General features: G+C 41.4%; 3 protein-coding genes across 9 annotated transcripts in view; 2 read left to right on the top strand and 1 right to left on the bottom strand.

The window, feature by feature from the left end:
* The window catches only part of LOC135488667 (hypoxia-inducible factor 1-alpha-like), a 70,885-nt gene extending 65,329 nt beyond the window's left edge, over positions 1-5,556 (top strand). For 4 of the 5 annotated variants that reach the window (XM_064773326.1, XM_064773324.1, XM_064773323.1 and 1 more), the window contains 8 exons: positions 90-225; positions 423-496; positions 944-1,131; positions 1,427-1,533; positions 1,648-1,789; positions 1,947-3,209; positions 3,391-3,550; positions 4,004-5,556. In XM_064773326.1, coding sequence (XP_064629396.1) covers positions 90-225; positions 423-496; positions 944-1,131; positions 1,427-1,533; positions 1,648-1,789; positions 1,947-3,209; positions 3,391-3,550; positions 4,004-4,093 — 2,160 coding nt within the window. In that variant the 3' untranslated portion in view covers positions 4,094-5,556. Of the gene's footprint in view, positions 1-89; positions 226-422; positions 497-943; positions 1,132-1,426; positions 1,534-1,647; positions 1,790-1,946; positions 3,210-3,390; positions 3,566-4,003 lie in introns of all 5 variants that reach the window. The other variant, XM_064773325.1, reaches the window with a different exon arrangement.
* A 1,243-nt stretch (positions 5,557-6,799) lies between these two features.
* Positions 6,800-11,863, top strand: LOC135487761 (uncharacterized). 3 transcript variants are annotated; one of them, XM_064771833.1, is made up of 6 exons: positions 6,800-7,011; positions 8,708-8,987; positions 9,533-9,674; positions 10,042-10,168; positions 10,351-10,484; positions 11,098-11,863. In XM_064771833.1, the coding sequence occupies exons 2-6, from the start codon at positions 8,711-8,713 to the stop codon at positions 11,330-11,332; spliced, it is 915 nt and encodes a 304-aa protein (XP_064627903.1). In that variant the 5' UTR covers positions 6,800-7,011; positions 8,708-8,710; the 3' UTR covers positions 11,333-11,863. The 3 variants fall into 3 exon arrangements, with proteins under 3 accessions (XP_064627903.1, XP_064627902.1, XP_064627904.1); XM_064771832.1 differs by having other exon boundaries at positions 6,801-7,237; XM_064771834.1 differs by lacking the exon at positions 6,800-7,011 and adding an exon at positions 7,369-7,563.
* A 184-nt stretch (positions 11,864-12,047) lies between these two features.
* LOC135487760 (serine-threonine kinase receptor-associated protein-like) lies at positions 12,048-15,815 on the bottom strand. Its single transcript, XM_064771831.1, has 6 exons — positions 15,692-15,815; positions 14,997-15,132; positions 14,564-14,718; positions 14,045-14,285; positions 13,646-13,782; positions 12,048-13,324 (listed from the first exon to the last, which is right to left on the bottom strand). Exons 1-6 carry the CDS (start codon positions 15,804-15,806, stop codon positions 13,125-13,127), a joined length of 984 nt encoding a protein of 327 aa, XP_064627901.1. The 5' UTR covers positions 15,807-15,815; the 3' UTR covers positions 12,048-13,124.
* Positions 15,816-15,817: the final 2 nt, after the last annotated feature.

Consider the following 15,817-nt stretch of genomic DNA (forward strand, 5'->3'; position numbering starts at 1 on the left):
GAGATATATCATCTGAACAGAATGACTGATTAAAGTGGGTGTTTTAATTGTGTTCAATGCTGATATTTTTTTCCCATTGTATTCTTTAGTCTGACATTATCCACCAAAGTGTGATGGAGCTGATCCACTCTGAGGACCGGGAGGAATTTAAAACACAACTCCAATGGAACTCACAGCTTCCTCATGAAAAACGGGACATGCCTCTGACAGAAATTTTATTACCAGGTAAGAAAAAACTAATAGACTGACTGCTGTCAATTTGAATAAATTCATATAATTGATATTTAAGTCATTTCTGATATACTCGCTTACACAAACTTTCTTTTAATGTTACATGAATTCTCACATAAATTATAAGCTTCCCCCGGATCCACGCCTAATATAAACAAAATCAATATAGCTTTCCAATACATGTATTTCAGAAAACAGCCATTATCTCCATCGGTCGTTTACAGTCAGATTCAGGTGCTTGCTGGACAACACTTCAGGTTTTATCGTAAGTAAAGTCTGAAGAATAACAGAACTTAATAAAGATAAAGATACATGTAGTCTTTAATAATTCTTGATAATGATAATAGGTAAAACTGTCATACCACCTTTTTCACTTAAATAGTGTTTAATAAAAGGCACCCAAGTCTCACTCTTACAACATGGTTTCATTTCTAAGTTGAATTAATGTCCCATTATCAAAGACCACATCACTGACAATTGCGCTACAAAATTCCTCCTGCTGTCACCTTTCGTAAAATGATAGAACTACAAGTGCCCATGACCAGTTAACGAAAGACCAGATCTCAGAATTTGTAGTGATTCAATCTTCTTTGAGCTTTCCCTAACAATGAAGGGAATGACTAAGATATGGAAACATTCAAAAATGTTACACTTGTATGCATAAATGCAGATATACTACTTCATTGCTTATAATTCATTTGTTTATTCCCAGACGTTAGAAATTAGTGGCCGGATACGGATGTTGCATGGCCAGATGCTGAAGGGGGAGGAGCCACCATTGGCCCTGTTTGGTATCTGTTGTCCGTTTGGTCCATTACCATCTCTGGACTCACCAATGAGGGAGTTCACGTTCAAGACCAAACACAAGATGGATCTGTCTCCACTTTCAATGGACCAAAGGTAAGGCAACAGTCCGCAGATATCAATGCATGGTTCACTATGTGTCTGGTCCTAGTTGATGCTAAGCCCTTCAGACACTTAGTTAAAGTTAAACATGTATGCTACCATAACTTGTTTTGAATCTGGCCCTAATCTGTAAGTTCCATTTCGTTTTAGTGTTCTAGTCTTAATAACAATCTTGATAATGCCATGAAAGGATACATTTTTGACAATTTCATCTGTCTAACCATAGCAGTGATGTCTCAGTGAGGTGTTTGACACTCAGCAACATATGAATTTGATGTTTGTTTTCCAGGGGCAAGTTGTTATTTGGCTTCTCAGACAAGGAACTTACAACCAAGGCTGGCTATGATCTCCTTCATTATGATGACCTCAGTTACTATGCCGCAGCACACCAGGAACGTAAGTACTGAAGCCTAGTGAGAACTTGGAAATATTGAAATTCAGTTATCAAGTTCAAATTTTTATCTAACAGTGTTAGCCTTTAAGGAAAGTTTCCCTTATTTTCATTTCTAGTGATAAAAACGGGTAGCTCAGGGTTGATAGCGTACCGCCTCCAAGCCAAGGATGGATCATGGATCTGGTTGCAGACAAGTTCCAAGGTGATCTATAAGAACAGCAAACCGGACTTTGTCATCTGTACTCACAGACATCTCACGTAAGTTGATTTTTTTGTTCATTATTGGTTTCAGGTCAGATGACTCTGTTGACATGCAACAAGGAAACCTTCAGTTTGAAATTATGATGCTATTTAATGTCCTCACTTCTTGAAATACTCGAGGCAGTTTGATCCTTATTATTTTTTGTCTTTCCAGTGAAGATGAGGGAAGGGATTTGCTGGGAAAGCGAGGCACAGAATTCAAGCTTCCCTACCCCCTCCTCGACAGTGACACGAGCTCAAACTTTGGCCAATTGAGTGAGGACGACTCCTTAATCAAGATGAAAACTCGCAGCAAAAAATCAAAATCACAATTTCGGGATTACCTCCATACCGGACGAAAGAGGAAGCATCCGTATCGGGATGTCTTCAATGGGATAAATGGTTATCCAGGGTTCTCATCTTTAAATGGGTACAGCCAGGCGTGTCAGAATGGAGACATCAAAACAGATCTTATGTACCCGTACACTAACACAAACTTTGCACTAGAGACAGATCTGTATCATAGTTATCACCCGTACACGACGGCAGCTATGTTTCCTGCTGCCTCGGATACATTCAGGTTAGAAACTGATAAACATTCCTATCCAAATGGTTACAGCGGTTACTACTTAGACTCGAGACAATACCAGGCACCGCTGCAGTATGGCAATGGCTACTCCGACTTAGTTGGTGCTGCTACAAAATACAGCTACGATCTTGCCAAGTATAACTACGACACAGTCAGCAATTACGGGCTTGACATCACCAAACGGACCCCGTTGGACAATGAGTATAACAAATACGATTCCGACTTTAAAAAATACACGGACTTTTCGTCAGATCGACTATCACACAAGGGTCTCACATCTGCGTCTAATCCTTTGGATTACAAATCGACTAGCGTTATTAACACTAATTCTTCTCTACTTGGCCATAATGGATTTCTGAACTGTTCTTCTCAGGTGCCATATGGTACGAATACCTCATCTTCGCCTTGTTCACTTTTCCATCCAACAACGACATCATCAGACCGGTACAGTCAGAGCTCGCACCGGTCAATCATAGACACAAAATCTGACCCAAAACATGCCGTGTCTGTGATACAGAGCCCAATTTCCAGAATCTCTAGTCCACATACAAAGCATTCGCACCATCAAAATGGCATCTCTAGTCCCTACAGTGATCAAATATCTCATGGTTCTACGTGGCCGTCCTGCAGTAAAACTATCAGCCAGAAGACCAGCCCAAAGCCGGGGTCATCTCTTGACAACGTGCCAACAGCAGACAATGGTTTGTGTGCCTATGAGCCGACATCATCAAAACTCATCTGCCCACCTGGTAAAGATCCTGCAGTTGCCCTCAGCTCGATGGTGGCACTTAACAACAGCTCAAGTCCAGCATCTGCCACGACAGCCATGTCGGTCATACAGCATGGAAGGTGAGCACTCCATTTGAGTTCTTGTAAATTCAGTCAGCTGGGCTGCCAGACATAGGGCCTATCAGCTGAGTGCAAGGCCCTTGGACCTCTAGTTAATGGGATAATATTACAGTTGGTGGGTCATTTGAAGATTCAGTAAAATGATAAAATGACCTAATTATTTTATTCCTATTATCCACAGGTCTTGTGACAAGCAGTCCCTAAGCAGTGGAATTGCAGTTCCTGTTGTGAAGTCATCATCATGGATGCATCACCTCCCCTCGTCCCACCCTGCCTATGACTGGACGCCTGATTCCCTGTCGTGTCACCAGCGGGGGTTGAACAATACGCCCCACTCCAGAGTAAGCTTTGGCTAAGTAAATGTTCACCTCTAACAGTATTTTTGGTGGCAGTTTTTGTCTGTTTGTGTGTTTGTAAATACTTTACATGTTAGTGCAGGATGGCACATGTAGTTGCGCAACCGTTTCCTTCAGATCTGATCGGATTTTTGACCTGGCCACCAACATTTATTGCTTATGATCATATTCAATAAGCTTTTTATGGTTGAAACATCACATATCATATGGGTTAGTAGGTTAGTGTATGTCTGGTGGTTTCATAAGAGTCTAAAGCTTCTGTGTAAAAGAAGAGTTTGATGCTCCTGTGCTAAGAAGAGTTTGAAACTTCTGTACAAAGAAGAGTTGCTTTTGTACAAAAGAAGTGTCCGATGCTTCTATCCAAAAAGGAGAGTAAGATAGTCACAGTTCATGTTCGGATTGCACTTGGTTTGTAACCAATTCTGTCTTCTTTTGCAGCTTCTAAAGCCTGGTGAAGCTCGAGATGACAATGCCAACCCACTTCTCTCTTTCTCAGAGGTCACACACACATTAATGAATGGAGACTGAGGACAGAAACGGCACAATCATGCAGTCAGATCATTTGTCTACAAAGTTCTGTCTTTGACCTATTTTTTGTCACTAAAGATCATTTAATCGGATTAAGCTCATTATGATGAGATAGGAAGACACATATTGGTTACTTGGTGAAATCTGGCCTACCAGGCTGCTGTCTATGGTCTCCCTTTAAACAATGGAGACGCAATATTTGAATGCCGTTTTTCCAAGAACCAACAGGATAGACTTTTCTATTGATACGGAGCCTTCTTTTACATCAAACAACGATATTATTGCTGTATATATTGGTCACATATCACAAGTTTACTCTGAGATTTATATCAAGTGTCTTGTATATTATATTTTGTCACAATCATGTATTTAATGTGCTCACCATGGCTCAATACAAAGTGATCTTGCTAGCACAAGGGTCAAAAGCTGATTTCTTAAGAGTTTACTGAACACAGATATGGATTTCAGTTTTGGTTGACCTTTCTATTGAGCTTTGGTGTGCCAGCAGTGCCATGACGTCTTGCCACATTTAGGAGCAGAATAGAAACAGAATTTGTATTTATTTTTCATCTAAGTATTTATTAATTGTTCTATAATCATGTCCACTATGTACATTTAAAAGGGCAGTCAGTTCATCAACCCTGGCTGACGAGTTACAAAATCATGTAAGTGACAAGTGTACTAGGTTATAGCGCCGGAACAAAACCATTCCAGTCAGGATTGTTTTCCAGTGGGGGGAAGAGAGATCCCATGATGTTTTAATCAAATTTTCAACATGCCCTAAACTCTTTTGAGGACCAAGGCACAACCAGAATGCAGCGATAAGTTAGCTTTTAACTCGATGATTTCTGGAAGCACTTGGATAACCTTCATACATGCAAGGTGGAGGAGCATGCAGGTTGGCCTTTTGTCAGTTGGTTTTACAGGATTTGCCTATCATTTGAGTGGAAATATGCTTGAAAGTGGGCTGGACAACTCGCCTGCCAGTACTCCGCGAATACACCCTAGAGAATGAGTTCCCCGATGGACCAAGAATTGATTCTCCATGCAGGGTGAAAGATTGATCTCAGTATTTGTATTTTTAGGTGATGAAAATACGACAACATCTCAGTCACAGTTTTCCCTTTCATGTTAAGGTGTATTTTGTTTTGTAAAATGATATCAAACATTGTCAAAAGACTGTGTAAATTCAAATGATATTGGTACATACATGTTTGTCATGTATTAGGTATTGTTTTGTGCACATAATGTTTAGATTGTCAAGTAAACGAATGTCGTAGGCCTTTAAAGGGTTAAACCATTCGTAGTAAATGACTCTGTCTCCGTGTTGATATTGTGTAAAATGGGATGAGGAGTCAGATTTGATTGGTCGTCTGTATATGGTTCGTTTATCTTGATGATTTGATTCTAAATATTTAAATATACAAGTGATTATTTGAATAAAAGTAAATAAGTCAATGAGCTTATGAAGCATTAATCTTCTGTCCCTTCGTGGCATCTAGATTGTTCCAGTTGGATTTCTTCATCTTGAAATGAGCCATCTGTGTCACAACTGATGCTGCAACATGGGTCAAGAGCCACCTCGGCTGATACTGTGACATTGATCAGGAGCTATCTCAGGAGATGCCACATTAAGTTTTGGTCTGATCTGACCAAGATAATGAGGTTGTGACAATGTCTTCAGACCAACAAGACTCTACAGATCCTTTTCTGAGACATCCTGTATATCTAGGAAGATTCAACGGTCTGTTTATTTGCTCAGACAGAGATAGGTTGTGACGATGTCTTCAGGCGCAGGCCAATTCAACAAGACTACAGGTCCTTTTCTGAGACATCCTGTATAGCAAGGATCCATTGGTCAGACAGAGGTTGTGACGATGTCTTCAGGCCAACTCAACGAGACTCTACAGTGTTTTCTGAGACATCATATATAGCAAGGCAGACTGCAGCTGACGATCTGTCCATTTAGTCGGACAGAAATAGGTTGTGACAATGTCTTGAGGTCGCGAGACTCTACAGATCCTTTCTGAGACATCCTGTATAGCAAGGAAGATTTTTACTGTAAATCCATTGGTCAGACAGAGATAGGTTGTGACGATGTCTTCATGCAAGGCTATTGAGGGGCTGCATATGCTTTTCCGAGAAACCCTGTATAGCAAGGAAGATTGCAACAGTATGCCTACTTCGTCAGACAGGGATAGGTTGTGACAATGTCTGCCAGGCTATTAGGTACAGCCAGCAAAAGACCAACGTAACCGTTTATGACCAGCTAAAATCGTCATGCATGAATTAGCCCCTCAAAATCCCCAACAGTACAGCTCAAGGAAGGACAATTTCACAACCACTCACATTTGCTAATGCGTTCTCTGAGTCATTGATCAACCGTCACGATCATCAATCCAAGAACCAAAAGAAATCGAACACTGATTGAACAATATGAGGTTAATTTTGTTGATATATTTTAGTTACTTTCATCGTGATAGCATGTCAAACGTCTCTAAAAGCGTCTTCTCTCGCACCACATCATATCACTCGAGGCCTACTTGTCTTGCCGGAATTATCCATCGCCGACTTTCAGACGGAAACGCGTTAACAAATGATGCATCCCCACTTGATTGAATTAAATACCAGCTGGAGGTGTCCTACTAAATATAAAAAAGGTCACAACCAGACAATACTCCCGGACAGTACTGCAGGAAAAGCTTTAGTCTCCATTGTCGCTATCACTCCATTGGCCGATGTAGTGAGGTGTTGGCAGTTTCCACTAACAACTACAGCTCCATCTGTTTCACTGTATATCTATGTAGCTGGAACAGCAGATGAACTACATTTTTGAACAAGGACATATCACAATATTTTCAAGACGGATTTAACGAATTAGGACGTGTTGGGGACAACCCACAATTCAGAACAAACAGGTACCGGTGACTGTTGACCACTGGACAATGATAGTTGACCACAGTTATTGACAAAGGTCTTGATAAGAGTTTTGTGAGGCATAGGGCTTTTGCAAACCTGATACTACAACCAAGAGGCCTACCACAGCTCAGCCACACTCACTGGAATAGGGCTGGTCAGAGTTGTCTCTCGTGACAACTGTCTTCCGTTGTGAGTCGTCCAGTTGCGACTAGAGGTTCTCACGAGGTAAGTGATTTTTGAAGACCTCTCTTCTGCTGGGAGAGATGTATATGTCTCCTTTTGATTTAAGTGAATCTCTATACTTCATACTGCAGGTACTACAAGGGTAGCCTGGTTTAAGGTTTAAGCTATCGTCATACAAGAAATTTAAGGGAGTTAGACATATGACCCGAATTCGCGAGTTCACATGCAGTCTCTGGAAAAACATAGTTGGGCCTATATGCTACTCATCATAGGCCTTTGCAGTGGACTCTCCCTCTTGTTGAGGTATCCAGACATAGTACAGTACAGGTGATGTTAGAGCAATTTCTCATTTCTTCTTCGCAGCTCAGGTAAGTCTGTCTTTGGTTTAGAGCAGTTAAGCAAAAAGCGCTGTACATTTTCCGCATCTCCGCTTTGTATATGTAGCACACCACATAGATCTGAAATGTAAACATCAACGCAGATAGCAGAGCCCATATGCTGTACTGAATTGACAAATTAAATCGATGTTACTATGCGAACTGGTGTAATTCCACTAAGTGGTGTCCCATCAATTAGTCGGTCATTGGCGCACTGAAATAAGACTAGATCATGCAGCGGAATGTTGTTGTATTGAAAGGCAAACACTTGTCAAAGCAAAAAGAGGGCGTGAGGATGGATGTGCTAAAGAATGCAAGCCAAAGAGACCCCTTTGATTTGTCTCAATGTTGTCCCCGCATTCACAACCAGCAGCCACTGCCAATAATGCCCATCCTAAATTTTGATTCGTTTCCATTGAAACCCCTATTCGGCTGGGTGTGAGCGAGGGCCAGTCAAGTTCTGAACGTTACTTACATGTTGTGACCGAGAAATCACAACCATCCAAGAACACAGAGAGACATGTTGTGTGACGTTAGGAATTGCCGAAGACACTTCTATTCGAGTTGTAGACGCCAATAACTATTGGGTGTCCTCGGGGTGGAGGCTTGCTACTCGGTCCAAAAGTTATTTTGGTTGTTTATCAATATGTCTATGGTATATATCATTTTCTCTACCTCAACTCTTCACTGGCGCTCATCTCAATATTATCAAGGTAAACAAAATCTTCAAGCTCAGGGCTTAAAAAATCACTGGAAAGACGCTTCTTATTACAGAGAACGGGTTCGGAGATTGGTTGTCAGAATCAAACGTTGGCGTTCTTCTTGTGGAGGTAGTTAATGTATCTTAAGATGATATTACTCATGATAATGATACAACATTTTTTCAGTTCCTCCAGCCTTATAGTTGCAGTAGTGTGAAACGATTAATCATTAATAGCTGGCCGTAAATACGTACCAAGAAATGGCAACATTGCAGCAATCTACACCAGCCAATAAATTACCAATCGCCTCAATGTTGCCGTATCTTGGATGCATTTGCTGCAGCCACCTAAGTAGAAGCGTCATAGAAGCGATTGATATGCGCCCCACCAGACATGCGGCAGCCGCTCATCATGAAAGTTCGTCATCATTTCAGACAATGTTGAGATTCGTTGTGGTCCTCCTGGCTACAGTGGGCACGGCCCTTGGCCAGGGTGCCGTCAATACCGGGGGTCAGTACGACCCGAACGCCGGTCCAAGTGATACTGTAGCGCGCCCACCGAAGGACTACCGTCCGTACTCTTCCTCCGATGACGTCGGTCCCGGCTGGCATTACTCATCCTATCCCAACCCGCAGACGGACCTTTTGGAATGCGGCCGGGGGAACAGAATGTCCTGGATCTGTGATCCCGACAGTGTCATCACCATGAGAGAAGGTAAGCCAACTAAAAATGTACAATCATTGTAGCCCGATTTTGGTCCGTCGACGTTCGGTCTGTCCTCGCCATCTGCAAACGTGGTCTGCCCTTCCTGTACCGACTCAAAGACTACGACGAAATAAATCGACGGACGTGTGTCCAAGACACGACAAAAGGCATTGAGCCATGCTCTATTCGGACGGTGTTCACTCGGTGTTCTGCTGTGGGAGCCAAGACAACGACTAACGAGATTGACCTGTCGCCTCTAAGCGGACGCGAAGACTGAGACGAAACAGATTGCGCTGTCGTCCTCATACGCACACAAAGACAACGACTGAACAGAGTGGTCTCGTGTATTGTCTTCCCTACAGCAACGATCTAGTCTGCATTTGATGACCATATTGTCCTTTTTACGATGACACACCATCTGTTAAACGGAGACGGAAGGTGTCAAGCACACACACCTGGCGATATACTCACTAATTTCTCTCACGGACGTACAGAGAAAAGGTCCTGACGAAACACCGGCCTTTATTATCTCATTCCCTTTTCCTCCTCCACAGCCGACGAACTCGACGCCTTGGCAGCAGACATCCGACGTGATACCAGTTGTCCTTGTAACAGCCAGGTGTGCACGAGGACGGCAAGACAAGCAGGGTTCATTGTGGCTGTGGCCATGATGAACAAGATTCAGAGACCATACAAGTAAGAAAAGAGAAGCTATGAAGTCCTTTGGCATGCCAGACGTTCTCTTAATTGCGCCAAATGTCATATGTGCGCATTATACGCTACTCTTGATTGTGCTTCGGGTTCAATGTTGGTTTTGTCCTTGGACACATTGCAAACATTTATTGAATAATATCACATCACTATCGGCTCATCTCTGCTTCAAGTGGCATCCTGTAACCAGGGACGTCCACTGCATTCTTTTATTGCATGCAGAGCATTATGAACCATTCTATTTAAAAAGGACACCCATAAGAACGAAAGATGTCCTTGGCGACATACGTATGACTGGTCTTTGGTTTCATTATATTTTCGTCTGTTATCAATTCATCCCTTCTCTCGTTAGGTCAGATGGAGGTTCAGATCTTCTGACAGACTTCCGTAACTGGGTGACCAACCTGGAGAAACATCGCTGGAGGTTCGATCGGTGTGATGAGGATATCATCATACTCTTCTCCAAATATGACTCCATGGTAAGTTGGTGGCGACGATCATCCTGGAAGCGACAGCCATGATGTCACAGTTGTGCAAATTTTGGTCATGTCCTAGAAACCCATCCAGACGTATTTTAAGACTTATGACCCGTGACGAGTGGAAGTAGACGATTATGAGAGGTGGCAAATGAATGATAATAGAGCACTTTCCTTTCTCTCAGATATACACAGTTACAGGAGAGAAGGCCCGAGAGACCCTGACTGATGAGCTGCTCTACGAGATTACTGTAGATTCCCAGGAATACTTTGCTCACAGCATCTTCATGGGAATAAAACACATGCTTTATGGCATTCGGTAAGCCTGACTTCGTCTTCGAGGAAAGCACAACATATCTCCCTGTGCTCTTGAAGACAGGTCCCAGTAATCGTCCTGATGTTGTCCCAGGTGGATGAGCCACTCCAAGTTGGCTACTTGAGTTGCCAAGTAGGTTATATAATTGTCTTGGGTGGAGCTTCTATCATGATGTGGTAATATGTGGTAATTCCCAGTAATATGCGGACTAAAGGGGCACAACCATGTCTGCATGAGACGAATATACTGTGGGATTAAAAGCACAACCATGTCTTGGTAAGACTGAATCAAAAGCACAACCACGTCTTCTGGGGACTCTATGGAATCAATGTTGGGTATCTGAGCACAACTATGTCTTTCAGAATGTTGGATTTTAAGCACAACCAAAGTCTTCATTGAGGACCAATTATGTCCAATGCTTATTGTATCTTTGAGGCAAATATCGTATTCATGGAACAAAAATTACTTCAAGCCAATCACAACCATGTACCAGTATTTGACCCAGTAAAATGGAACATTTTATGTATTATATTCATTTAGGTCTTCGGTTCGAGTTGTACAGAATTAAAGATTTTACAGTTTTATAAGACCGCAACCCTATTTTTATCTTCTTCAGGAAAGTACTCATGGGCAAACTGAATGAGTATCGAAGAGAAAGACAGCACCATGCCCAGATCTACTCTTACCAATACTACAGAGGAGACAGGAGCAGCCAAAACCAGCAGAAAGGTGGAGCAGGCCGCTCAGCTGCCTCAAGGTCAAACAACTCCGCTGGAGCAGTGTTTTCAAGTCAATGGTTGATTGGACTTTCCATTGCTGCTGCAATGTGGAGATTAAGAAAATACTTTTGATTTGATATACTAGATTACAGCGGTTAGAAAACCATTTTAAGTTAACATAAGACATTTGATGATGAATCTCAGTTGAGTTAAAGGGAAATCAGAAGGCTAATGTCTTTCTTGCAAATTCGGTGTACGGCTGAATTTAAGCCTACATTTACTTGGTGCTGCAAATAGAAAGTACAAACTATCAAAATTTAAATGTTGTCATACATATACAAACCAGCCATTTCTATATCGGTTTGTTCACTTCAACTTTAATGCCAATGGGGGCAGATTAGGAGTCTGGCAAATTGTCCTCACTTTCAATTGAGGAGAAGGTGACTAGCAGTGACACACATTGCAGCAAGAAGATTACCTCATCTACATATAGCTGTGTAATTATGCATTTTAATGTACATGTTCAGCATTTTACTTATTCATGAATTATACTCATGCTTAATTTGGATTGAACAAAAAGGTTAGAATATGTCTCGACTTAAGAAACCTTTGTAAGATATGTGTATGTGTTCATTGAATAAACTGAATTTTTAACTTTAAAAAGTGTTCAACCTTTTGGTATTGTTTTAAGAAAATTGGCAGCAATATATTACTAGTCCTGTGTATTTACCCACGATTCATCTGATAGCAATCCAGACCTAAATGACAGTGACAACTGAAAGTGAAATCCTGTACATCTGACCAATGTTCATGGAATCTTTCAAAACAATAGAAAAAATTAATAATCTAACATAAAGATTTTTATTAGTTGTAAATAAACTCCCATACATACAGCAGCAAAACCCTTTTTTGCAAATATTTAACTACCGCTGTCACTCCTGATTAAGTTTGTGACAAACCATAAATAATTCTGCCACAGGGGCATTGCAGTCACTAGTTGCTATTTGATACGTGTGGGCAGCATCCCCGTTGTGTGGAGACAACACAATTTTCACCCATCTATCAACACAGTATTGTGACGAAATTTATGAAAATTTGCAATTATGCATTGCACAAAAATAAATGGACCATCGAGCAAACAAAATGGTCACACTGCAGCCATCAACTTTAGACATAAACAATTTCTATCAACAGGCGACCAAAAGTAGAAGTGACCTCAAACTAGCGGATTCCAAAATACCGTTGCAGGCTGGTGATGACCGAAAATAAGCCTTTTCAACTAAATGAAATTGTAAATTGAATTTAGAGTAACCAGAAGTTCCCACCTCAACTTCAATACGGTAATCTGATAACCAAGAAGAACCATTTTTGGCCAAAATGTCCAAATAAACCCACATGGAAAGGAACACACCCACCTTTTTAGCTTTACCACACCCTAATTGTTATCAAACGAATATGACAGTTAAGAGATTGATTCTCCACAACAGTAAACACTTGTGACACTTTCCCCTTGTGATCCCTTTATCAAAATTGATGAACTGAAGATATTTTCCATCTTTTGCAGACCTGCAGAGAGCACTAAAAGTCTAAGTAACCAAATGCATAAGAACACACGCCAGTGATCAAATCACTTTCTTTAGTTTCAGAAGCTCCACACTTCAGATAATTGGAAATATTTCTTCAACTAAAGAGTTGAAGCGCCACGCAAACAAGCGATTTTAGCGCTTTGATCTGTGACGGAGCCATACATGACGATTGTGGTTGGAATGCGGCCGCCGACTGGTTAAGTTGCTATCACTTGTCATTTCGTCATGGCTCTGTCACAGGTCGCTACGACTCAATCGCTTGTTTGCATGGTCCAACTTTGGTGTAACTTTGATCAGATCCATCAACTGTCTTTTCCTTATAACTATACTGTCCAAAATCAAGCCTCGCTTTTCGTAGGAGTAGCATCTACATTGTTCACCGAGTCCTCTGGTGCTACACATTTCCAAAGACCGTACGTTTTTCCAACTGTTGTCTGCCAGAGTCGTAATGTGCCGTCCTCACTACCACTAGCATATAACTCACCATCAGGAGAGAATCTAACACAGTGTACAGGGCCAAAATGTCCTTTGAATGACTCTGAAATAAAAGGATACCATCTTCAATTACCCCGCATTAATGCATGAACAATGACACCTCACACCTAAGGCATATTTTGACAAATAACAAACAATTTCCAAAGCAGTCATTGCACCAAATCAAAAACTTATTTCAAAACTCCATCACTGCGGAGAGAGATGCTGCATTTTGAACTAACCGCCACTGATAATGTGCCAGACATATCGCTGCATGAGCCGTTTGTTGCATTGGAAGAGAAAGAACTTGCAGGCCTTAAAATCAGCAGCGATATTCATCACACATCATGCCAATCTATCAAGCATGACTTGAATGAAACCTCACCTATTTCTGCCCCGGAATTGTAGTCCATCTTATACATCTTGAAGTCATCGCCTCCACACACAAAGATTGTCTTCTGCGGGTTGATTGACGCAAAATTGACTTGTGTTGGCACTTCATACTCCTTGATCTTTTCTAGCCTGAAATCATAATTTTTGATGATTTCATAACAAACATAAAAAGAAAACAGGCTCCAATTAAACTCACTACATGGAACACACCCATGTTAAAGTTGGAACAACAAGACAGTGCACTGCTTGCTTTTTGAGCAATTTAGAACCAAAATGCTCAGTATTTAAAGACACTGATGGATTTTCAGTCCTAATCCACGTCAAACATACCTAGTTTAGTTATCTACAAACAGGCGTTGGAATTGGTCAAGTTATGATTTAAAGGACTTACGTGGGTGTTGTCTTCCAAAAACTGACCATGGGGCCATATGCGATAACTAAAACATCTCCTCCTTTAGCTAGTTCAAGACTGATAGGTGACCGAGGGAATTCCAACGATTGGATCTCCTTGCCTGATGTAGCGTCCCAAACTTTGACCGTCTTATCATCCGAAGCGCTGACAATTTGTTTGTTGCCATCCAAGAACATCACATTACGGATATTCGAGGTGTGACCGCTGAACTGAATAGGCTCTGCAACAAAGTGATTGTCTTTAGATTTTATGCAGCTCATACAGCCAAGAGTCAACAAGTCAAAGGACAAATCTGTGAAAATATGCATGTAGGCTTATCCAGGGACTACTGTTATTTTGTATTTACTCGAAAAGACGTTCTTGATCAGATTTAAAGTTTTCAATGTACAGCCATGGCAGTTCAGGTTTAGTTCATGTATTCTGATATCTAGATAAAATTGATACTCATTTTCACCGTAGATAAGATGTGCAACTGTGGCACCCTGTCAAACAACTTACCTGCGTCTGGTTTTCCTAAATCAAATATTCTTAGCACCTTCTCATTACTCCCTGTGAGCAGCTGTGTTCCATCAGATGAGAAATCAACACTCTTTACGATATGTTTGTGAGTAAAGCTGTGGACTTCTTCACCGGACACCGCATCCCAGATTTTACTGTAAAAATAAAGAGGAGTATATCTTTTTGAAAATATCAGTGACTCATTATGAAGTAATCAACAAACACATCACAATTCCTGTACTGGGTAGTCAATATCCGGCAAGTAGAATCATACCTAGACTTGAACATGTAATAATCTCTCCTTTAAAAGCCTATGGCTATGTCCTGACTGGAAACTGGGATGTTTGAATCTAGCTTTGTGACTTGTGATAAAATCTTTCCTTCAATATGAGAGGAATTGCAGCCATGAAGTGTAGGCCTACACTGAACTTACGCTGTAAAATCAGCTGCACCAGTTGCTGCTTTTGTGGCATCTTTGTTCAGTGTAGCACCCCAAACAGCACCTTTATGTCCTTCAAACGTACCAATCCAATCACCAGTATCTCCTTGGCGTAACATAGGCTTGCCATCTGAAATGATAAAATAAGAACACTTTTCTGATAGTCCCAACGATTTGTGTCGAGTGCTTTCACGCATCAAGCAAGAGAAACCATTTTTCTACCCTTCAACTGGGCACCGGTGCCTAAACACCCAGGGCCATCAGGCCCATTGCAGGGCTAGCTAGGGCCAGGTGCCAACAATTTACATCTTTTGTTTTTCGATAACCCTTTCTTAATTTCTAAGACTGCTCATAGTGGAATAATTGAACTTGGTCAGTTATTTAGGGGGTTAAAATTTACAATCCCCGATCGGAAATGACGTAGGCCTAGTTTGATCGCATTCAACTATAAATCCATTGAACAGTGGTGCTTCGTTAGTCAACTGATGACCTTTTTTTGGGGTGTGATCGGGGATTGTAAACTCGTTCCATTTAGGGTCAAAGCTGAAAAAATGCAGAGCAAGCAAAAATCAAAATTGGCTAATAAGGGGACTGGCGAAATAAGGGTACATTCTTTGAGCGAGCACACATATGGCCATCTCGACAGTCAGAGGGGGCAGTTATGGAACTTATTTGATATGCCGACGTACCCTTGCAAGCACTTATCATAAAATACCCATGTGGAGTGATATCTGAGAAGGCTAGATGGACAACAGGACGCGTATGTCCGCTGCAAGTCAAAGGAGTTTGCCGCATGGAACCCATTTTGTTTCCCT

Source organism: Lineus longissimus, chromosome 5 (genome assembly GCF_910592395.1).
Source record: "Lineus longissimus chromosome 5, tnLinLong1.2, whole genome shotgun sequence".
In the NCBI taxonomy this organism is placed as follows: Eukaryota; Metazoa; Nemertea; class Pilidiophora; order Heteronemertea; family Lineidae; genus Lineus; species Lineus longissimus.

Bases quoted from the DNA above. Each gene is read 5' to 3' on its own strand.
- LOC135487761 (XM_064771833.1), top strand. From the start codon at position 8,711: ATGTTGAGATTCGTTGTGGTCCTCCTGGCTACAGTGGGCACGGCCCTT. The intron at 9,675-10,041 runs GTAAGAAAAGAG...TTCTCTCGTTAG, and splicing joins AAGATTCAGAGACCATACAA to GTCAGATGGAGGTTCAGATC. The intron at 10,485-11,097 runs GTAAGCCTGACT...TATCTTCTTCAG, and splicing joins CACATGCTTTATGGCATTCG to GAAAGTACTCATGGGCAAAC.
- LOC135487760 (XM_064771831.1), bottom strand. From the start codon at position 15,806: ATGGGTTCCATGCGGCAAACTCCTTTGACTTGCAGCGGACATACGCGT. The intron at 15,133-15,691 runs GTACGTCGGCAT...TTATCATTTCAG, and splicing joins TATGATAAGTGCTTGCAAGG to ATGGCAAGCCTATGTTACGC. The intron at 14,719-14,996 runs GTAAGTTCAGTG...TTATTTTTACAG, and splicing joins GGTGCAGCTGATTTTACAGC to TAAAATCTGGGATGCGGTGT.